Source organism: Rhinolophus sinicus, chromosome 1 (genome assembly GCF_057876585.1).
Source record: "Rhinolophus sinicus isolate RSI-liver-muscle chromosome 1, RSI-T2T, whole genome shotgun sequence".
Lineage (NCBI taxonomy): Eukaryota > Metazoa > Chordata > Mammalia > Chiroptera > Rhinolophidae > Rhinolophus > Rhinolophus sinicus.
Genome location: NC_142501.1, coordinates 27,990,954 through 28,016,238, shown reverse-complemented (window position 1 = coordinate 28,016,238; position 25,285 = coordinate 27,990,954). Strand labels below are relative to the sequence as shown.

Sequence of the window (25,285 nt, the reverse complement as noted above, 5' to 3'; positions counted from 1 at the left end):
TTTTCATTTACAACAAATATATCTATTAATATACTGACAACTAATTATGATTGATAGATGAGTCAATGAATAATACAATGAGTAGTAATTTAATGTTTCTATCTCTTACATTGTGATATAGTTAAATATTCTTTAATGTTTTTGTTCTTCACAGAGACATTAATTTTTATCAAGGGGAACCTAAATAACTTGCACATAAATAATATAATTAAATGCAACAATTTAAAAAACTTGGGCAGAGAAATTGAGAAGACAGGTTCGGGTATTGATAATTGCAACAGTTAAAATAAAGTTGAAAATGTGGTAATTCTTCAGAACAGTAACAAATATTATTAAATACCGATTTAATTGGGTTATGATTTTAGATTTTTTCATTGTAATGGAAATGACACAATATAAAAAAGTGGGTAATGCCTGTATTTAGCTCGTTGTCTAAGAGTAGAACTTAAACATCTAAGATCCTCTTAACAAAGCCAAAGTTTTCAGTGTTTGTGATTAAGATGGAATCAACAGCATGAGTCGTCAAGTCTGTTGTCCCCAGAAATCTTTTAGAATATGCAAACAACTTCCCAGAGGCGTTTACCAATGTACAAACTCATAGTCTTCTATATTGTGAAGGTGTGTGAAAAGATAAACTGTCTTCAAAATAGACAAAGTGTAAGAATTTCCTATTCAAACTTTAAGTGACATAGTGGTGCAATATCTACTCTGTCCACGTTTGCTTTGCTCTGTCTTCACATGCACACAAGTGTTTAGAGCTTTAAACACTATTTAAAGTTATAAGGCCACAGATATTGTTTGTTACAGGAGTAACATGTTCTTCCACTAAAGAACCCATGACTTTCTGGCCTAAAAAACGTGTGTCTCTACTCTCCTGTCTCTCTGTTACCTCATCTCATGAAGTGGGAGATTACAAATGCTAGATGTGATGTAACTAAGATATAATTAATCCACAATGAAATCGAGGAAAAAATTGGTATCCCAATTTGTACAATTCAGGCTAAAAATGAGAATAAAATGTGATATTCGTTGGAAGATATCTTCAAATAAGAGTAGGCTTGTAGAAAATGACCATACACACATGCATAATTGGGTTTATAAATCAATATAACATAAAGTGAAATCTTATAAGCATCATGACGTGGAACAGTTAACTTTGGATTTTGTAATTAATAGATGCAGTTAAATCTGTATGTTATTTTATATTTAGTCAGCCTTTAAAAATAGATTCTTAAAATGAATTCATCATATCATGAAGGTCAAGCTTAATTCCTCATAGATGTTCTTTGATTAAATAAAAGCAGTTTGACTTGCGATAAAAATCAAGATGAGGTATCATGCAGAAACCCTTATTTAAACTTAATTTTAAACAATCAAAAGACTTTTGAAAAATTGAACAAAACATTGAAAAACAGGTTTCACAGTGGTCAGAGACTCCTGTCTAACTAATTACGTTACATTGTCTAACTGACAAGAATCAGAAATAGTAACATGGCTAATGTATTAAAGTAATAATAAAATATGGAACATATCACTGAAGTTTATAAATGCGTTTGAGTATTGTTTTATACATGCATTATATCTTACATATTTTTATTCCCAATTTAGAGTAGTAAACTAGGTTGCTAGATGCTAGGTAAGTTTTAAAGGTCATAACTTGTAAGTTTCAAAGCTGAATTTATTCTAGATCTCACTCAAGGCAGTGCCTATTGACTGAATTATTATATTATGATTTTTGGTTTATTACACTTGCTTACACGACTAAAGCTACCCTCACTGACTTTGACAGCCATAAGACCTTTCGGAAGTTTGCACCCAAACTGTTCCTCCATCAATGATCTACACAATTATTTATCATGTTATGATTTCAAACCTTAGCCATTAAATAAATTACAAATTATTTGTGTAAAATAAGTGTTTTTTAAATCTTTTTATATTGTATTATTTTTATTATTTATTAAGTTTGGATAACTTTAATGTCGTGTAACAGTTTTTACCATATAAAAATTTCTTTAGCATTTTAATAATATCTCAGAATTCCAGTTATTCAAACTACAATACCATTGATTATACCTCATCTGCCTTTTTAGTACATAAATATAAGTGACTAAATGAAAATAATTTAGTGCAGGAAATTACTATATACGTTAGCACTACTATTCCCCCAACTTTAGAACACTCAATTTTTAACCCAAAGTGGATTTAAAAATTGTCATAAATATTGGTGTATCACTTTCTTTTCTATACAACAATTTAATTTGCATACAGACATTCTTATGGTGCTAAATGTTTAAGTAGAATCTGTCTTTAGATTAATAAAGATATGAGTCATGAATTTCTTTATCCCTAATTTATTACTTTTCATTGCTTTAACCAATAATATCATGTCAAACATAGAATATCATTTTAAAAACTATTCTTCTGTCATGAAACACATATTTAAAGTTCTAAGACAACTAGAATACGAGCTCACATTGGTACACTGTAAAATGAGCACTGTTACTTATCTCACACTCTACCCACATTGACTATTCTAGGAATCTTGCCATTATTCACACCATTTATTAACTAAAGTAAAGTTACCACAGGCACCATACCTGACATTACTCAGCTGCAGAGATGGATATCCAATCAGAAAACTACTCAGAACGGAATCTGGCTAAGCACTCAAGGAGACAGCAGCCAAAAGGTAAGGGCATGAAAAGCTCCATTTTGCTAACTGGACAGTAAATATCATATGAGGAATTAAACCTTCAAAAGCTTCTGAGGATCATCAAGGGGATGACAAGAATGACAACTGCAAAGGTAAAGCATTAAATAGACCCTGAGTGTAACTGTTCTAAAGGATGTGCAGCTGGGTAGAGATGTGGAGAAACAGTAGGGAATAAGCTCACATATATTTAATTATTAAGGATCAGAGGTTGAAGTTGGAATACAATATTCTAACATGAAATCTGAAGACTAAGTTATACAGGCATCGTGGTAGGGTTCAGTCTTTGACCAACAATTCATGGAGCATTGTATTTCTTGAAAATGCAATGGCATATTCTGAAGGAAAGATTACAACGGTAGATATGGGTTTGGGGTTCAAGTTTATATATAAATATGGTGCCAAAAACGTATACACATTTTAAGAAAGAAAAGAAACTGTATTAAAATTGTAATACTCAGTACATACAAATAATAAAAATGAATACAAGTTATGTTTGACTTCTGCAATTACAAGAGGTGCTCGAAGTGGCTACCATCAGTGTAATTTTAATACAGTTTTTTCCTTTCTTAATGTGTGTATACATCTCTTGGCATCCTCTGTGTATATAATTCACTGTGTTAAAATGTCTGAACAATTGTCTCCATCTCTCTTTCTCATTGTTTTTATTTCTCTTCCTGCAGATTCAGAATCACCTCCAGAGAAGCTCATTGGTGGGATTCTGGGAGTCTTTTGTCTTGTCTTGTTGTATAGTGTAGTTAGAATGATACATTTTATTCCCAGTAAGGACATTTTTGAAAGATTATAAGGGAACTTTTCACTTTAATGATCATCAGTGCCTCTAAACATTTCATAATATTATGGAATAGAACACTTATTTTAAAGTCTGCATTTCGACTCAATGTGGAATGTTGTTCTGAATTTGTCAAAAGTGTAAATAACAAAATGATTCTAGAGCTATATATTCAGATATCATAACTCAAAGACATTCTTTAAGAGACTAAAAGAACTTATGGAGAAATAGAAACTAATTCTTGATATCAGTTAACTCAATTCCTGAAGAAATGGTGACGTTTGATTCTATAGGCTTTTGAAATATTCTTCTCCCAAATGGTCATTATGTTATTTTCTTGGTAAAATCAATTTTGTTTCAGATTTTTCTAAACTTGAACAATACACTAAACTTCAAACTAACAACCTAAAATTATGATTTACTTTGACAAAAATTAATTTTTTATAAGAATTATTTTTTTCTAGCTATTGTAATATCAGAGCAGAGCAATTCATCCCCAATAACAGGGATCGAGAAAGGTTCATTATGATTTTCAAAGTTCTGATATTAGTACAATTTACATTTTTCTCTATTTCAAAAAATGCAAAAATATAACAGATTTTTTGGGGGCGAACACAATTATAAAATGGGCAATCATTGTTCATAAATAATGATTTTGAGTGTTCCTTCTTATGCAAAAATATGAACAAGTCTTCATTTAAAAACACCATACCTATTGTTGCCAGTTCGCTCAAATTTCCTACTGCTTTAATAAGATGAGAGAATTCCATTGTCATTCTAAAAAAGTGAATTCATTCATTGACTTTCAGAACATTAAAGATGGATATATTTGCTTATATGTTTGTTCTATATGAGCATGTAAATTAGGGAAGGCGAGGTGACCCTTCTCTGTGAGTGTGTTAGTGTGTTTTGTTTTATATGCGCCAGCCTTTGAGGATGCATAGATACGATATGCACATATATGTTATAACTATGCATGTATATAGATTAATGTTTGCTTTTTAATATGTTAATTCTTATTGTATAATAATTCATAATCTTTCTCAGCCCATCATTGTGGTCGTCGTCCAAAGGAGTGGTTTACATATTCCAACAATTGCTGTTACATTAGTAATGAACGTAAAACATGAACTGAGTGTCAGATGGCCTGTGCTTCCAAGAACTCTAATTTACTTCTTATAGATAATGAAGAAGAGATAACATTTTAAATGTTTTAAAGAATTTATCAAAAGCTTATTTTAGCTGATATTGTATTAGCAGAGTTCATACATAGTTTGTGCATATTTTTGATTTTGATTTTAAAGTCTGTTAACAGTCATTGTTTGACTCTCTAATATTCTATTTATGTTTTATACCACTAATGCACATCTGATAATTTCCAGTTCATGCTTATGATAGGAAACCAGGTTTCTATAAACACTTTTTTCTGAAATAAACTTTGCTATTTAATTTTATCATACATCAAAGACACTAAGCATATCATAATTGTGCAGATTGCTTATCAAGTAAATAGAATCACGTAATTATTAATCAGCTTACAAAATAGTAGTTTTCAGCCCTCAGCAGCCATGCTCCTGTTTATTCTCTCATCACTTTTCCTCCCTCCTTATTTAAACACTCTCCTGACTTTTCATATGATGGGATGTCAGTTTGTTTTTGAACTTCATATAAATGGAATCATACCATATGCTCTTTTATTATCCTGTCTTTTTCAATTCCATATGATAATTTTGTAATTTATCCGTATTATTGTATTTGTCTGCATTTTGTTCATATCTAATGCTGATTATGTAAATGCAACATTTTTAAATCCATTCTCTCTAATGTCTTTGGACGGGGATGTGAGTCTCATGCTCTCAAGGATAAACAGGCTTCCTGGGCCCAGTGCTTTAGTCATAGGATCCCCTTTGCTGGTCCCACCTCCAAGCTCCCTACCCTGGTGGAGGAAGGAGAAGCACTTCCTCTGGCTGCTTCTCTTAGCAGGTGTCCTGATGGATCACCACACAGACCTGCCTGAGGAAGTTGCTGGGCAGGATTCTCTCTTCAAAGCAGAGGAGGAATGCCTTCCTTGAGCCTCCCCTATTGCTAGGTTGGGTGTTGGGCAGCAGCAGGCCTAGGGCACTTTTTATGTTGCAAGGGGATATAAGACACCTGTCACTCTGTTGTTCCCAATTCTGGGTACTAAACAGTTTTCCCTTGCTTCCACCTTTTCTGCGTTCTTCTTCCTTGTATCTTTCATTAATTGTGGAATTTATAGTTGTACTTAGCAAGGAGTGTCAGAGAAATGAGTTTGTGACACCTTGTATGGATTCCACGAACACAGAAACAGGGCTTATCTGTAAAGAACAGTGTGGGGCGCAGAAAACTAAACTTTTGGCTTCCATGTCATTTAGTTCATTAATTATAATCCTTTCATTTTTTCTAAAACCTGAACTCTTGGAAACATAGAAAACTGCATTGATTTTGTCACAGTATCAAATACATTCAATAAGTATTTGGAAACTTATTTAAAGGCTTGTTATGTTAGTTTTGTCAACACGGGTAACTACTAAATTACATGAATCAGAATTTTACATGAAAGTAGAAATATCGCTTAAAATTTTCGCAATACAAACGTGGGTTTTGCCTTTAACACATATTGTTCGTGTCAGATTAGGATTCAACACACTTAATTTGTTCTGCAATGAAGGATCCTATGACAGAAAACACTACTTGCGTTTTTAAAAAATAATATAAACTTTCATAATGATTATTTAAATAAAGTTTCTTTTTTTGGAGGGTAGCAATTTCTGAGTTCCATATCACCTGCATCATGGATTGGAGTCTTCTGTAACAGCGGTGATCGTCGTTGGATGTTGATAAATGGTTCACCTTGCAAACTAAAGTAAGTGTTTTTAAATGCTATATAGAAGAAAAATTAAAAAAAAGAAAAATTCAGAAGAGTAGCTTTAATGCATTTGTTGAAGCTGAATTATAAACATGAAGAATGATGGTCAAAGGTAATGAAATGTTGATATGAACGTTAAAGAATGACTGTCCAGATTTCCTAACAACCAACTCTTTTTTAGTATTATATGAAAAATGTCATTACCCATTTTGAAAATATTCTTATATTATAGCTACATGGAAAATTATATTGTTTCATGGATTGTCCATATGATATAACAACAGAATATGCATTTTTCTCCATTACAGGACAAAAGAATCATCATCTAGTAAATATAACTGTGTTACATTACTCTCATCTGGCCTCATAACAGATACTTGTGGGTCTCCATACGTGTATTTTTGCAAATATATGCTTTAGAGTTAAAATACTTCAGTTGGGATTCTGTTGGGTAACTTTATTTTTCAGAAAATGGAAATAATATAAAGACTGCAAACAATTTAAATTAATTATATTACTTGTTCTAATAATGAAATAGTTTTTCAGAATAATTATTGGAAAATAATATAGATATCCAAAAGTACAGATATCATTAATTTTAGCGTATGACTTTAATTGTTCAACATATATTTGTGGCATTCAATCTTTCTAAAAGGTCAAGTTGTATGAGTCAGTTTATAGTAAATACCAAGAATAGGGAAATCCATGAGGAGAAAGTGGATTCTTGGTTGCCAAGGGCTGAGGGTGTTAAGCATAGGAAATGACTGCTAATTGGTACACTGTCTCTTTTTTTCTGCTTTTTAAAAAATAATTAATTTTTATTAAATTTATTGGGATGACATTGGTTAGTAAACTGACATAGGTTTCAAGTTTACAATTCTATAATACATCATCTATATATTGCATTGTGTGTTCATCACCCAGAGTCAGTTCTCCCTCCATCACCATATATTTGACCCCCTTTATTCTCTTGTACCACTTCCTAACCCCTGGAAAACTTTCAAAATTTTGATAGAGGTGATGGTTGCAAGCTCTGTGAATATACTAAAGATTGCTGATTTATACACTGTAAATGGATGCATTTTATGCATAAATTATACCTCAATAAAACTGTTAAAGACACTTGGTTTTATGTTTTGGACTGCATTTAAACTTTACATTATTTATAAAGATTAGTCATTTTACAGTATTGACTCTTTCAATCAATATCATGCTTTACCCTTCCATGTATTAGGTTTCCTTTAATTTCACTACAATCTTTTTCAATTTTCTATATTGAAGTTTTACAGAAACATGGGTTTTTCACAGTCATGATTTTGTAAATAGCATTCTTATGTGTGAGTTTTCTTTAGTAATTTTTACTGCTTTACAAAGAAATGCAATTGAGGTTTACATGTTGATCTTATATTGAATGTCTTCACTGATTGCATTAATTCTATCATTTCAAATATATATTCTTCTGAATTTTTTAAACAACTGTTTCATTTGTAAATCATCAAATTTTAATTTATTTTTCCCTGGGCAATTACTTTTTTCCCTTGCCTTATTTTCACATGCTAGGGTTTTATTTCCAGTGTTGAATAGAAAGGACAAAAAGGTTCTATGTTATCCTTCCCTTTTTTAGGAGAAAATATTTAAATATTTCATCCATAAGTGTGAGGTTTGTTTTAAAGTTTTTCCAACATACCTTTCTCATACAAATGCAACTCCATAATGTTGCTATTTTTTTCTGACAGTTTATAATTAATCAGTATTTCATTTATATTATTTTTGTATCAATTGGAGTGATAAATGTTTTCTCTGTATAATGTACATGAGGTAATTACCCTTATTTCTTTTAAATGTTAAGCCAATCTTGCATTTCTAAAATAAAACTACAATGATCATTGTGTATTGTCCTACTTTAAAAATCAATGAATACATTACACATAGATTAACCTGTTTTTTTTCATATATATTCACAAAGACACTATAATGAATTTTTATGTATGTATGTACTAGACTGTTTTTAATATCAAGGCTATATGAGGATGCATCCCCCTTTTTCTATTACCTGGAAGCCTTTAATAAGAGAACTGTCATATTTTTTATGTTATTTTTCACCACTGATCCAATCTGAACTTGAAGAATTATTTTTTTTTAGGAAACTTTATAAAGTGAACTCAATTTCTCTAGTACATGCAACTTTTACTGAGAGGTTTCTCTTTGTTGTGCTGTATTTTCATAATTTTCTATATCTTACAGACATTAAATGCATTTATAATGCGACTTTATTATCTCCATAATATCTGTATAAATGATGTCTATTCCTGAGTTTATTCTAGGTATAAGAGATCTGTATCTTCTCAATTTTTTTCAACAGTCATTTATCAATTTTATTAAGTGTTTTCAATGAGAATAACTTTGACATTGTTGAGCTTCTCTATTGGAATTTTGTTCTTTGTCTTGATGTTGTATTTTTTTCTGTGTTTTCTTCTTCATTTGCATTTAATTTCACATAATTTTATCTTTTCTATTTTTAGTTTCTTGAGATGCATGTTTGTATTTCTTTTATCCTTTATTTGTAAGATATGTATTTAAGGCAATTAATATTTTACAGGACAGAGTTTTGCTGTTATATTTTCCTAGTAATTCATATAAAAATTGTGGTTGTTCATTGTGATCGCTTCTTTGGGCCATATATTATCTAAAAATGTATTACTGAATTTAAAACCTATAGGGATTTTTAAATTTTTGATCATTGACTCTTATTTTTGGTAAACTCTAGTTAGAGACTGTTCTGTTAAAATGGAATCTATAGCTCTATTTAAATGTAGCTACTGTGACTGAGAGACCAATTTTAAAATTTTACTTATTTTGAATTAATTAAAATTTTAATTTTAATAGACACATTTCAAGTGCCCACCAGCTAAACTTGGCCAGTGGGTACTACAGTAACACCATAGTGCTGTATATTTTATATTAATATTCTTGGAAATATAGTAAACTGTATTTTTAAATACTATCATGTGAACTTAGAAATATGAGTATTTTATACTACTATACTGTGTGTGTGTGTTTGCATATGTGTGTGTATTGGTTAATTGTCTTGTTTGACATTCTGTAGTATTTCTGATATGTCTGCATCTCTGATAATCAGTGAGGAAGAATTATTTAAAGCTCCATTTATAATTATTTACTTCACTTTTTTACATATGTTGAACTTATATTATTAGGTATATATAGAGGTTTTCAAAAGACATTGCTAATTGTTAAGACACTCAGTCTGTTCTTATGAAACATGCTTCCTCATTTCCAACAATGGTTCTTACCTTATATTGTAACAGTACATTAACTATAGTGGATTTACTATAGATTTGTGTTACGTGGCTTATTTTTTCATCATTTTACTTTCATCTATCTTTTATGCTTATGTTAAAAAAGTGTCTCATTAAGATAGCAAACAGTTATTTTAAATATAAACATACTTGGAATTTAAATAGAAAATTATTCTATTTACATTTAATATAATAATTATTATATAAGTATTATTTAAATATTGAATTTATATGTGTAAGTATATGATTACAATTAATATTAAGTATGATATAGGTATCATTCAATTTGGATAAACACTACCGTTTCTTTGAACTCTACCTTTTCTTTGCTTTTTTTATCTTTCAAAATAAATATTTTATTTTTGCTTTACTCTATAAAAACTTGTTAATTTAATATGCATTAAATATTCTTCTGTTAGTGTTCTATATTTTACAACATACATTTCTTACTCAAAACTCTTTTATTGTTTCTGTATATTCAAGTTTTCATCTAGAATAATTGTTTTATCTTTAGAAGACTCTTAAATATTTTCTTTAGTTAGAGTCAGTTAATAATTCTCTCCATTTAAAAAATCCCTGGAAGATGACTGCCTTTTGCCATCATATCAAAAGGATACTTTTACTTGCTATTGAATTCCAATTTGTGTATCTCTCTGAGGTTACTAGGTATTACTGTTAATAGAAATATGTGTGTGTGTGTAGAAAAATGCATTTTTATGATATATACTTATATCATAAACAGTAAATTCTAACAACTTGTTATTTTGAGTGATTTTTATTGTGGTTTATATTATCTTAATATAGTTTTCCTTAAAGTTAAACTCCAGTAAAAAACCTCATATTTTTACATGTAACAAAGGACATAATATAAATACAACATTGTTTAATTGAGAATATCAAAGTGGATGGCTATAGGGATAAGTGTATCAATTTTAAAAAGACAACATTAAAGAAATTTACATTATTTGGCATCATTAACAAATGACTTGTTATAATTCTATAATGTGGTAACAGAAAAGGTTAATAAATTAGTTTATGAAAATATAATAAATTACTTCAGATAAATGAAATTGGAAACACAGCATACAAGAATATATGGGATGCAGCAAAAGCAGTTGTAAGAGGGAAGTTTATGGCAATAATTACCTACATTAAGAAGAAAGAAAGATCCCAAATAAACAACGTAAGTCTACAGCTTAAGGAACTACAAAAAGAAGAACAAACTGAGCTCAAATTAGCAGAAGAAAGGAAATAATAAGATTAGAGCAGAAGAATATGAAATAGAGCACTGAAAAACAACAGAAAAGATTAGCTGAAGTAAAAGTTGGTTCTTTGAAAAAAATAAACAAAATTGAGAAACTGCTAACTAGATTAACCAAGGAAGAAAGAGATAGGACCCAAATCAACAAAATTATAAATAAGAAAAAGATACTACAACCGAAATCACAGAAATTTAAAAATCATAAAAGACTACTATGTACAACTACAGTATATGCCAAACAACTTAAAAGAAATGGGACTATTGTAAAAACAGATTGCTTACAAAACTTAATCAGGAAGAAATAAAATCTTTGAATAAAACTATTACTAGTAAGGAGAGTGAATCAGAAATCAAAAATACCAAAGAAGAAAATCCCAAGACTATATGACTTCACCTGAAAATTTTACCAAATATTTAAAGAATTAACACTAATCATTCTCAAACTCTTCCAAAAAATTGAAGAGAAGTGAACACTTCCAAACTCATTTTATGAACAGCATTATCCTGACAGCAAAACCAGAAAAGGTCACTACTAGAAAAGAAAACCACAGACCAACATCCCTGATAAACATAGATGCAAAAAAAGTCTCAATAAACACTAGCAAACTCAGTTCAGCAGCACATTAAAGGGATCATTCGCCATGATCAAGTGGGATTTATTCTTGAGATACAAGGATGGTTCAACATATGCAAATCAATCAATATGATACATCACATTAATAGAATGAAAGAAAAAATATATGATTATGTCAATAAATGAAAAAAAGCGTTTGACAAAATTGAACAATTGCCATGGTATCAAGGAAATAGATGTCAATATAGGCAGTAAATGACAAGTTTACAGCTAACATCATATTCAGAGGTAAAAGGATGAGAGTGTTTTGTCTAAGATTAGGAGGATGACTAGGATGCCCACTCTCATCACTTCTTTTCACAATAGTATCGGATTTTTAGTTAGAACAATCAGGCTAGAAAACAAAGTAAAAAATAGCAGAATTGGAAAGGAAGAAGTAAAAATGTCTCTATTTGCAGATGGCATGATTTTACATGTAGAAAACCTTAGACTCCACCAAGAAATATAAGATCTAACAAATGCATTCAGTAAAGTTGCAGGGTATAAAATCAACATACAAAATCCAGTAGCATTTCTATATCCTAACAACAGAACTTCTGAAAAACAAATAAAGAAATCGATTATCTTACTATAGCATGGAGAACAAAAACATTAGAAATAAGTTTAACTAAGGAGGTGAAAGCTCTCTACAGTGAAAACTGCAAGACATTGATGAAAGAAATTGAAGACAAAAATAAATGGAAAGGTATCCCATGTGCACACATTGGAAGAATTAATATTGCTAAGTTGTCAACGCTACCAAAAGCCATCTATAGATTCAATGCAATCCTTATCAAGATTCCAATGGCATTTAATGAAGTACAACAAAATACTCCGAAACTTACGTGGAACCACAAAAGAGCTTTAATAGCCAAAGAAATCTGAGAAATAAAGAACAAAGCAGGTGGTATCACACTTTTTGATTTCAAGCTATCCTACAAATCTATAGTCATCGATACCGTATGATCTCATATGCAGAATCTATTAGGTTGGTGCAAAAGTATTGCGGTTCAAAAGGTTAAAAATAGCTGCAAAAACCGAAATTACTTTTCCACCAACCTAATAAAAACAGCAACAACAAAGAAGAAACTCATAAAACACTAATCAGACTTGTGGTTACCATATGTGGAGGATTAGTTGGGGATTGGAAGAAGGTGGTCAAAAGGTACAAATTCCAGCTGTAAAATAAGTAAGTGCTAGAATGTAGTGTACAATATAATGACTATAGCTGACATTGATGTATTATATGCAGTAATTCCCCTGTTTCTGCAGGAGATACTTTACAATACCCCTAGTGGACTCCTGATACGATGAATACTGCTGAACCCTATATATACTATGTATTATTTTCCCACAATTACATACCTAAGATGAAGTTTAACTTATAAATTAGGCACAGTACGAGAATAAGAGCAATAACTAATAATAAAATAGAACAATTATTATAATATACTGTAGTAAAGTTTTGTGAATGTGGGCACTGTCTCTCAACTTACCTTATTGTACACTAGTCACCCTCCTATTTCTTGTGATGATGGGAGATAATAAAATGCCTACATGATGACATGAAGTGAGGCGAACCATGTCGGTTTTGTGACATAGCATTAGGCTACTATTGACCTTCTGTCATACATCAGAAAAAGGATCATCTGCTTAGAATGATGCTGGATCTTCAAGCCATGACCGTGTCGATGGTTGGATGGCAGGAGCAGACAATGTCAACGGTTAGGGATCTTCGATAGTTGAAAGTTTTTTTGCTGAATGTTTTCAGAAGATCATTGTGGGGACAGAGCCCCAGAGAGTAGTTTACAGGCTCTCTGCCTCACGTGAAGGGGTACTGGCTCGGGTGGTGAATGGCCGTCGGCTGTGGCTGATTGGCCGTCAGCTGTGGCCGGTTAGCCAATTGGCCGCTGGTATAACTGCTGTGGCTACGAAGGATTGCCGAGGAGCCGAGCAGAGCCGAGCAGAGCCGAGCAGAGCCGAGGAGAGCGGAAGAGGAGAGCTGAGAGAGAGGAACAGAGGAGAGAGTGGAGAAGAGTCATAGGTCGGTTGGCGGAAAAGCGGATGGCAGGTCGGCGTCCGGTGGGCCCAGCCTCCAGTGAGACCGTGGTGGTATGGCTCCCCTACCTGTGGCTCCGTGGGTGTTCCTTTTCGGCCTCACCATATCCTGCGTTCTTGTGTGGGGAGCGGGAGCAGAGACCCCGCAGGGTGCCCCGCCTGAAAGATGGCGCGGCGAGAAGGCCTCCTCACACGACAAATGGCGCAGCGAGCAGAGTCTCCCGCATGACAATCATTGTGTAAGTGGAAGTTTCTTTGTCTTTTAAACTCATCAAAGTATTGTTCTAGAGGTTGTAATCCTTTGGTGTTTATATAGGTGACTTGAAGCCTGCATTCCATCTAATGATCTTATTCCATGATTTTTATAAAATAAGGGTTATTGGAACACAAGCACTGTGAACCACAGCAGTCTCTCTCATAACCAAAATGGCTTCTATGTGACGGACAGGGGGGGTAGCAAACACAGTGTGGATATGCTAGAAAAAGAGATGATTCGAGTCCTGGGTCCAGCTGAGTAGGATGGTGTGAGATTTCATCATGTAACGCAGAACACAAACAATTTAAAATTAATAAATTATTTATTCTTTTTTTCATTTAATACTTTGGGACTGTTTGATCATTTTTTAAATGAAACCATGGAAAGCAAAGCTGTGGATAAGGGGGAACTATATATAGTCAAGTTGTAAAGGGAGTAAATCTGAGTTCTCCCCTCGAGAATTTTTTTTCATTTATTCTTTTTGTCTTTGTTTTCTTTTTAATGTTTCAATACGAGAAGGAGGATGTTAGCTGAATCTATAGTGATAATCATTTCAGAATATATGTGAATCAAACCATCATGCTGTAAAGTTTAGTTTCTTTTATTGCTCATGTGTCATTTTATTGTGTTTTAAAAGTCTACTATTTTTCAAAAAAGTCAGACAGTGTGTCGTGTGGGGCGGCCTGTGGGGCCTCTAATTCCGCTCCCCACATAAGAATGCAGGATGTGGAGGCCAAAAAGGAACACCCAAGGAGCCATACATAGGGGAGTCATACCATTATAGTCTCACTGGAGGCTACACTGAGAGTATAAGGAAAACTATGTAATGCCAGAATTTAGCAACCCTGCCAAAGAGCAGAATTTAAATATCTAAGATACCCTTAATAACGCCTAAATTGTTAGCGTTTGTGATTAAGATGGAAGCAAGTTAACTGCATGCGTGGTCAAGATTTTTGTCCCCAGAAATCTTTTAAAATAAGAAAATAATTTCGCAGAGGCACTTGCCAATGGGCAAACTACATGACACACTACCAACCCAAAGTATCCTATATTCTGAAGGTGTGTGAAGCGATAAACTGTCTTCAAAATACCCCAAGTGTAAGGATTTCCTGTTCAAACTTTAAGTGACACATTAATGAGAAATCTGCTTTTTCCACCTTGCTTCACTCTGAGCTTTCCCTGGGCTGCCTGTGAAGACCACAGATATTGTTTGTTTACAAGAGTAACGTGGTCTCCCACGAAAGGATGCTCACATTTCAGGACTAAAGAAGGTATGTGTCTCTACTCTCCTGTCTCTCTCCTGGCCCATCTTATGTAGTGGGAGATTACAGATGCTAGATGTGATGCAACTGAGGTATTATTAACAAGCTAATAAAAAAGAACATTGGTATCTTTATTTAAGTAATTCAGGGTAAAATTTTTCTTAAACTTCTTAAGTTCTTGCCTGTGGAAAATTACTCAAGTGTACATTACATATGCATATTTGGGCTTGAAAATAAAAACATATAGGGTAAAATCCCAGCGGAATCATGACAAAGAACAGTTATTTTTGGATTTTTGTTAATTAATAAAGACATAATTACATATTATATTTTATGTTTAAGCCAGCCTTTAAAAATAGATTCTTAAAATGAATTCTTTGATTTGGGAAGGTTAAACGTAATTCTTCATACACTTACTTATATTAAATAAAAGCAGTGGGCTGTTAGTAAAAATTAAGAGGAGGTAGCTCCTGTAAAACGCTAATTTAAGCTTAATTATAAACAATGATACGATTTTTTGAAAAATTTAACGAAATATTACAAGAAAAGAAATCACACTGATAAAGAAATGCTTGTCTAATGAATTATGTTAGAGTCTAACTGACATTAGTAAGAAATAATGACACGTTAAATATGTTAAAATAATAAAAATAACTAACATATTATTGAGAGTTTACAAACGCGAGATTGAATATTAAGTGTTTTACATGCATTATATCTACCTGTTTTTATTCCCACTTTCATTAATAATCTAGGTTGCTAGATGCTAAGTAAGTATTTCAAAGTCATATATCTTAAATTTTGAGTCAGCTTTAATTCTAGAACTCATTGACAACAGAGCCCATTGACTGAATTATTAAATTACATGGTTTAATTCATTACTTTGCTTACATAACTAAAGCTACTCTCATTGATTTTGAAAGTTATAGGAACTTTTAGGAATTTAAAACAACATAGTTCTTTTATAAATGATTTATGTATGTATTTATCATTATACACTAATATATCTTTACCATTAAATCAATACCTATGTATTCTATTACATAAGTACTTTAAAAATGTTGTTGTTAATATTTCTTAGGTTTTCAGTAACTTTAGTGTGTCTGTAACATTTTACAACATATGAAATATTGCTTTAAATTTGTAATAATATCTTATAACTTCACAATCATTCAAAATAAAAGATCATTTGATAACAACTCATTCCCTTTACTAAATAAATGTAAGTCACTAACTGAAATTAATTTAGTGCAGGGAATTACTATATATGCCAACACTACTAATTTGACATCTTTGAGCACTGAGTCTTTGACCTTATTGTATTCCAAATTATCATAAATAATTTTGTGAGTCATTTTTAACAGAATTTTAATTTTTAATACAGACCTTCTAATGATGTTAAAAACGTTTCTCTGTAATCTGACTTAAATTGAGGCTATTATTGGTTATGAACTTCTTTATTCCTCACTAATTTATCACTTTTCATTGCTCAGACCAAAAATATATTATCAAATTCAGAATATCTTAAAAATGTATTTAACCATGAGACACTTATTTAAAGCTCTAAAGCATTTAAAACAAGACCTTTAGATTCTTCTACTGAAGAATAAGCCCAGCTCACCCTCTACCCCACCCACTTTTACAGTAATATATTAATACCATTCACTGTTAAGTACCCTTACCTTAGTGCAGTCTCTGACACCACTCAGCTGCAGAGATGAATAACCAAAGAGTAACCTATGCAGAACTGAGTTTGACTAAGGACTCAAGGAGACAGCATGTAAAACCTAAGAGCACTAAGAGTTCCATTTCAGTAACTGAGCAGGAAACAACCTATGCAGAATTAAATCTTCAAAATGCTTCTCACGATCTTCAAGGGAATGACAAGAACTACCACTGCAAAGGTAAAATATTTAATAGAATCACAGTATAACTGTTCTAGGATGTGCTGTTGGGGTGCAGAGATGTGGGGAACAGTAGGAAATATGTGGAGAAACACTTTTTATTTGTGGGGATCAGAGCTTGAATTTGGAATACAGCATTCTAATGTGAAATCTGAGGACTGATTTTACTGTCATCGTTGTAATGTGTAGTCTTTGATCAACAACTCATGGAGCATTGTATTTCCTGACAATGCAGTGATATATTCTGAGAGGAAGACTGCAATGGTAGATATGGATCAGGGGTCCTAGTTTATGTATATGATTCCCTGTTTAGGAAGGTTCCCTGCGGGTAAATTATCTAAGCATTTATCATCTCATTCCTCAGTGTTTCCCTTTCTCTCCTTGTAGATTTTTCTTCATCTTCAGAGAAGCTCTTTGCAGGGATCCTGGGAGTCATCTGTGTTGTCTTGCTGTCTACTGTGGTAACAATAGCTGTTACTACTTGTAAGTCAAGTTTTAAAGACTATAAGGGAATTTTTCACTTTTATGATTGATTGCCAGTGCCTGTAAATATTTCTTAATATTATCGACTAGGCCTCTAATTTTAACATATGCAGTTAGAGTAAATGTGAAATGTGACGAATTTGTCGAAGATTAAATATCAGAATGATTGCAGGCAACATTTTACAAATATATGTACATATATACATATAAATTCTGATTTCATAACTCAAAGACATGCTTTGGAAGGCTAAAAGACCTTATTGAGAAATACAAACTAATTCTTGAGATTGGTTAAATCAAATAATGTAGTAGAATTTGATCCTCTAGGCTTTTGAAATATATTTTCTTAAATGTTCATTAATTCATTAATTTTTCTTGTAAAATCAATTTTATTTAAATTTACTTTTTTTTTTTTTTTTTAAGATTTTATTGGGGAAGGAGTACAGGACTTTATTGGGGAACAGTGTGTACTTCCAGGACTTTTTTCCAAATCAAGTTGTTGTCCTTTTAATCTTAGTTGTAGAGGGTGCCGTTCAGCTTCAAGTTTTCCTTTCAGTCTTAGTTGTGGAGGGTGCAGTTCAGCTCCAGGTCCAGTTGCTGTTGCTAGTTGCAGGGGGTGCAGCCCACAATCCCTTGTGGGAGTCAAACTGGCAACCTTGTGGTTGAAAGTCCACTGGCCCATGTGGGAATCGAACTGGCAGCCTTAGGAGTTAGGAGCATGGAGCTCTAATCACCTGAGTCACCAGGCTGGCCCCTCAGATTATTCTAATCCTAAATATTACACCAAATGTAAAAGTAAGAAACTTAAGTATTATGACTTATGCAGATCAATATTTACTTTTTAATAAGAATTACTCCTTTTTCCTAGCTACTGAAAAACCAGAACAGAATAATTACACCTTGACAACAGGGATCCAGAAAGGTACAGAAGAATTTTCAAAGTTCTGATATTAGTAAAGTTTATAGTTTGTAACTCAGGATAGGCAAAAATAATATTACTTTTTTTTTTGGAACATATAAATTATAACATTGGACAATAAATGTTCAGAAATAATAATTTTACGAGAATGGTCCTTCGTATGGAACAATATGAAGAAGTGTTCATTTTAAATCACCATACCCATTGTTACTGACTGGCTTACATTTCCCCCGGCTATGCTCTGAGACAAATAATTTTGTTTTCTAAAAAAGTGGTTTTATTTATTGACTTTCATGACTTGCGTTAGAATAGAAATTTATGTTTGTGTGTTTTCGTTGTTTGGGCACATAAATTAGTGGGTGAGAGGCTTACCCTTCTCAGTGAGTGTGTGTAATTGTATTTTATTTTACATGTACCAGCCAGTGAAGGTGCATAGAAATGTTATGCACATATATTTCTATAGTTATGCAAATGTGTAAATTTGTTTTTATTTTTTAATTCAAATTGTTTTTCATAATTTCTTCAGCATATCATTGTGGTCGTTGTCCAAAGGAGTGGTTTACATATTCCAACAACTGCTATTACATCAGCACTGAAAGAAAAACATGGACTGAGAGTCAGATGGCCTGTGCTTCTAAGAACTCACACCTGCTTTATATAGATAATAAAGAAGAAGTGGTAAGATTTTAAATGTTTCCAACATTTATTTAAAGATTATTTTGGTCTGCAGTATGATTGTAGTATCCATTCATATTTTTGTATACATTTGTAGTTTGTTTTAAAGTCTATTAATATTCTATTGTTTAACTCTTTGATCTTTTATTTATATTTCGTGTCATTAATGCACGTTTAATAATTTCCAGTTCTTACTTTCCATAGACAACCATGCTTGTATACATAACTTTTGTCTAAAATAAGTTTTGTGTTTAATTTTTATATGAAATTTTAAATTATATCAAGGACACTAAACATCATGGTTGTGCAGATTGTTTATAAATTGGAAGGACGCATGTAATTACAAATCAGATCACGAAAAGAAAGTTTCCAGTCCACAATAGCTCACTCCTGTGTATTCTCTCAACTTTCCCTCCCCCCTACTTAACCACTATTCGTATTTTTAATATTCCAAATGATCTTTGCTTAAATTTGAGCTTCATATAATAGGGATCATTCAGTACGCATTTTATGTCTCCTTTCATTCACATATGAGATTTTTGGAATTCATCCACATTGTTGCATTTATCTGTAGTTAATTTTTACTGTTGTATTACACGTACATGACATTTTTAATCTACACCATTCAGACTACAGTTGTTTTAATGTGGGTTTTATACATAATATTTTATGAAAATCCTTGTGTACATCTTTTTCCAAATTATTGCCATATATTTAATATTAATATATTATACATACATGTTATGTAGAATATATTGTTTTTATATAATATAGATACAATATTTATAATAGTTTACAGGTAAAGTTACATTATTATAATTGTATATGGGCGTAATTATAATATAACTAGTCTTCTATGTTTCAGAATAAAATTGCAGGGCCATAAATATATGTGTATGTCAAATTTATTAAACGATTCCATCATTTCTTTTTGGTTTATTGAGTAAATACACATTTTACCAATAGTCCTTTGATTTAAATGTAGTACTATCAGGAATTTAATGTTATGATTTTTTATCTTTAGAGAAAAGTATCATGATGAGACAAATAGGCATTTTCCTGATTACTATTTGGTTGGAAACACCCTTCTGGGCTACTAATCATATCATTCTCTTCTGTGAGAATGAAAAGTACCTGCCATGTGTCTTGCCCATTTCTCCTATATGTTGCCTGTCATTTTCCTTCCTCTCAGTACTTGTTATATTTTGGATATAAGCTCATTTTTTTAATTTGGGAGATACAAGTAGGTTTTTTGACCCTGTGACTTACATTCTTATTCTCATATTGGAGTCTTTTAATGACCAGAATTTATTAATGTTAGCAGACTCTACTGTATCATTTTGGGTGTTACTGATCATTTTGGACCCACTTCTGAAATGTCAAGTTTCATGAAGATAATCCCCTACATTACTCTCTAGACTTTATTGTTTTCCTATATTATCATTATCTAATTGATGGATCATAATTTATAGCAAAGATTATCTTTTCATAAATAACTATACATGAACATATAATTCTATATATATACATATGAGTTAATCTGCTTTATATAGATAGTAGGTATTATATATATCTTTACAGATAATAATGTATATAATATCATATGTATATACATAAGCACACACACAGTAGTTCTCCTCTTATCTGTGGGGAATAATGTTCCAAGACCCCAGTGGATGCCTGAAGTCACTGATAGTACTGAACCTTATATATACAATGGTTTTTCTTGTACATAAGTATATATGGTAAAGTTTAATTTATAAATTTTGCAGAGTGAGAGATTAAGAACATTAACCAATAATAAAATAGAACAATTATATAAATAGACTGTAATAAAAGTTATGCAAATGTGAGCTCTCTCTTATTTCTCTCTTAAAATATCTCATTTACCTATACCCACCCAGTTTGAGGTATGACAGCAAAAGTAGCACAGATTTGTTTTTCCTCCAAGTTTCACAGATAGAGCATGATTTCTTAGTGTAGATTTTAGCGATTTCTGCAGAAGAAATTTTGTCTTTCATTAGTAAATCAAGAACTTTCACCTTTTCACGTACAGGAATTACTTCACAGCTTCTCTTTAGTATATTCGATTGCCAGTATCACTAGTCTCATGCTTTAGTACCATTATTCAGGAAAATAAAGGAGACTTGAACAAAAGCACTAATATCCTGCGACAGTTGGTCTGATAACCAAGAGCAACTTGGGACTAACAATGAGGGAAGGGGAGCATATACAGCAAGATACGCAGGACAAAGACATGCTTTATATCCTGGTCAGAAGGGAGTGGGACAGGAGGAGTTTCATCATGATACTTAGAACTACACACAACTTCACCTTGAATTTTTAAATTTTGGGGTTTTCCTTTTAATACTTTTGGATACGGGTTGGCTGTGGGTATCTGAAAGAGCAGGTAATGGAAACCACAGATAAGGGGGCACTACTGTATGTAAATCACAGTCTGCACAGTCCACAGCAGTTTGAGTAACATGGAGAAAACTTATCTCCTTTTTGTTCTTTTACTGTGTCCATTTATAATTGTCTTAAATATTTTATCAATATACATATAAAATCACATGGCATGAATGTTATAATTTGCTTCAATTTATAATTTTTCCTCAACTATCAAACAATTTAGAAAACAAAAGAAATGAATAGTATGTATATCCTATAAGATTGTTATACTTTGTTATCTTTTGCTTCCTGATGATCCAAGAGTCCTTCTTTTATTCTTTAATTTCTGCTTAGATAATTCCCTTTAGCGATTCTATTAGAGTGGGCCCCATGGTGAAAAGTTTTCTTAGTTTTTCTTTATCTGAGAATGTCTTGATTTCCCCTTCATTCCTGAGTGGTATTTTCCCTGCAGTTCTCTGTGCTTTTTGGTTGGAATAAGGCAGTTAGCATCTAACGTTTTCTGTCTTTCTAGCCTTGGTCCTTTGACTGGAGAAAACAGCCTTTCATTGGGACTTTTGTCTGCCCTTGGGTGTTTGTGATTTGCTGGCCTCTGCAGCCTCCAGTCCAGGATAAATGAAGTAAAAAGTAATTCCAGGTTGCTTACTGCCATCTCTTTCCTCAGGTCTTGAGTTCCCAGCTCTGTCATCTTTCTCATTACAGTTTTCAATCTTTTAATCTTTTCTTTTTAATGTATAATGTCCATGGGTTTTAGCAATATTTAGTGGGAAAAATAAAGAATATGCACCTTCATCTTAACAGAATAAGAAGTCTGATCTGTAGCAGGTTTAATTTAATTTTCTTAAGACTAATGGTCTTGAGAATCTTTTCATGTATTTATTTGTCAGCCTTGTATCTTTTAAAACATTTTTATTAAATTTATTGGAGTGACATTGGAGCTATTTGTTTCCATTGGTATTTAATGAATTCCTTTTTCAAAATTAAAATTTATTGGGGTGACAATGGTTAGTAAAGTTACATAGGTTTCAGGTGTACAATTCTGTAAATGCATCATCTATATATCACATTGTGTGTTCACCACCCAGACCAGCTCTCCTTCCATCACCACATATTTGACCCCTTTTACCTCTTCTGCCATCCACACTCCCCTTTTACCCTCTGGTAACCACTGAGCTACTGTGTGCGTCTATGAGTTGTTGTTTTTTATTTTTCGTCTTGTTCTGTCGTTCCTTTCAGTTTGATATCCCATATATCAGTGAAGTCATATGGTTCTTGACTTTTTCTGTCCGACTTATTTCGCTCAGCATACTAATCTCAAGTTCCATCCATGTTTTTTGCAAATGGTACTATCTCATCTGTTCTTATGGTAGAATAGTATTCCATTGTGTATATATACAACAACTTCTTTATATAATCATCTATCGAAGGCCACCATAAATAAAGCTGCAATGAACTTCAGAGCACATATGGCTTTATGGATAAATGTTTTTAGGTGTTTTAGGTAGATACCCAGGAGAGGAATTGCTGGGTCATATGGTAATTCTATTCTTAATTTTTTGAGGAAGTTCCACACTATCTCCCATAGCGGCTACACCAATCTGCATTCCCTCCAACAGTATGTGAAGGTTCCTTTTTCTCCAAGCCTCTCCAATACTTGTTGTTGTTAGTCTTGTTGATGATAGCCATTCTAAGTGGTATAAAGTGGTATCTTATTGTGGTTGGAATGCATTGGAGCTTTTAAATGTCCAACTATAATAATTGAAGTGTTTGTATCTCCTTTTAATGTTGTCAGTTTCTACTCATGTGTTTGAGGGTTCTGTTGTTAGGTGGTCACATGTTTACAATTGTTTTATGTACTTCTTGGAATGACATCATTAATATTTTGAATAGTTTCTCTTTATTTCTAATAATATTTCTTGTTTTAACAGTTATTTTGTCTGATAGTAGAATGGACAGTTCAGGCCCCTCTGGTTACAGTTCATAGGGTATATCAGTTTTTCACCCTTTTACTTTGATTTTTGTACCTTCGAATATAAAGTGCATTTATGATAGAAAGCATATAGATGGATCTTACATTTTCCCTCAGTATGACAATTTCTATCTTTTGATTAAAAAATATATTTTATTCACATTTAATATAATTGTTGGTATAGTTGGATTTAGGTCTGCTGTTTTGCTCTTTCTTCTATGTCCATGTCTTTAGGTTTGTCTTCCATAATTCCTGAATCTTTTGTCTTCAACATGTATTGTTATAACGTTCCATTTTAATTTTCTGTTGATGGTTTGGATATATAAATTTTTTATTAGTTGTTGTAGATATGAGACATCCTTAGCTCCTCACTGTCTACCTAAAGTTAATTCTGACTAAATTCCAGTGAAACATAGAAACTTAGCCTCAATATAGCTCCACATCCTCTCTTGTCTGTTGGGGTCTCACTATTCCTTCTAACAATGTTGTACCCAGTCAGCCAGCACTGGTTTGTGAATAAACAGTAATGCACATCCTTTGTGACCTGGCATTCATGATTTACAAAAAGATGACTTGTAATTAATCATTCTAGGGATTTTTGCAAACCAAAAATAAACATATGCTAACCAATGAGGTTTTTTCTTTGATCCCAAACAAGGTTCCCATTTTCCAGCACAGAGTTGCAATCATAGAGACCCAACCATACAGTGTCAGAATTATTGCTTTAAATAATCTCATTTTTAAAAGTAATCACAAGGACAGAAACACAGATGCTTAAGTTTACCCACATATTTTTACCATTTCTACTGCTCTTCCTTCCTGTGGGTCTGAGTTACCGTCCAGTATCATTTACTTTTAGCTTGAAGAACAGTTTTGGAGGGCAGGTCTGCTAATAAGAAATTCTGTTTTGTTTTTGTGTATGTTGTAAGTTCCTTATTGCAACTTCTTTTTTGAAGGATTGTTTTGCTGAATTAAGAATTCTTGTTTGACAGCTTTTGTTGTTTCCCCCCCACCCCCCAGTACTTTCAGCTCTTTGAATATGTCACTCCTGCTTTCTGTTCTGTTTTCTTTCTGATATGAACTCATTATTAATCATGATGTTATTTCCTATATGTAATGGGTAATTTTTCTTTTGCTTATTTCAAGGCTACCTCTTTTTTTAAATTTTTTGTTTTCTATTTTACATTTAAATTGTGGCAAAAAACACTTAGATAAAGTTCATCATTACCAATTGAAAAAAAAAGACACTGACTTGATTTTCTTAGAGAAGTTTAGATTTACAGGAAAATTGAGACAAGACAGAGATTTTCTATAATCCCCTATTAAGTACTCATCTCCCTCATATGGCATAGTGTGCAGGACAAATGTGGATTCTGGCTGCGATAATGTGGTCCATGTGCTGCTGGAGTTGGGAAATATCTCACCCATTCCCTGATTTTCACACTGAGTCAAGGTACATCATGCTCCCAATTTTTCCTTATAATTATTTCTTTGTCTTCAATGTTTTTCAGTCATTTGACTATAATATTTTGAGAATTAGATTTCTTTGTGCTGTTTCTATGTAAAATTTGCTGAATCGGACATGCCTACAATATTATAAATTTAAATTGAAACAGTTGTTTATTCATTATGTCTCCAAGTTGTTTTTCCTTGTGTCTCTCTTCTTGTTCTCAGTGTATATTTACACCTATGTTAGTTTTCTTGATACTGCTTCAAAAGTCTCTGAGTGTGTACTTATTTTTCTCTCTAATTTTTGGGATAAACAAAGT

General features: G+C 32.3%; 1 protein-coding gene across 1 annotated transcript; it reads left to right on the top strand.

Annotated features, from left to right (window-relative positions):
* The first annotated feature begins 16,451 nt into the window (after nucleotides 1-16,451).
* Nucleotides 16,452-19,153, top strand: LOC148759032 (NKG2-A/NKG2-B type II integral membrane protein-like). Its single transcript, XM_088797966.1, has 4 exons — nucleotides 16,452-17,061; nucleotides 17,449-17,544; nucleotides 18,413-18,466; nucleotides 18,990-19,153. Exons 1-4 carry the CDS (start codon nucleotides 16,875-16,877, stop codon nucleotides 19,151-19,153), a joined length of 501 nt encoding a protein of 166 aa, XP_088654092.1. The 5' UTR covers nucleotides 16,452-16,874.
* The last annotated feature ends 6,132 nt before the right edge of the window (nucleotides 19,154-25,285 follow it).

Bases quoted from the DNA above. Each gene is read 5' to 3' on its own strand.
- LOC148759032 (XM_088797966.1), top strand. From the start codon at position 16,875: ATGAATAACCAAAGAGTAACCTATGCAGAACTGAGTTTGACTAAGGAC. The intron at 17,062-17,448 runs GTAAAATATTTA...CTCTCCTTGTAG, and splicing joins CAAGAACTACCACTGCAAAG to ATTTTTCTTCATCTTCAGAG. The intron at 17,545-18,412 runs GTAAGTCAAGTT...CCTTTTTCCTAG, and splicing joins AACAATAGCTGTTACTACTT to CTACTGAAAAACCAGAACAG.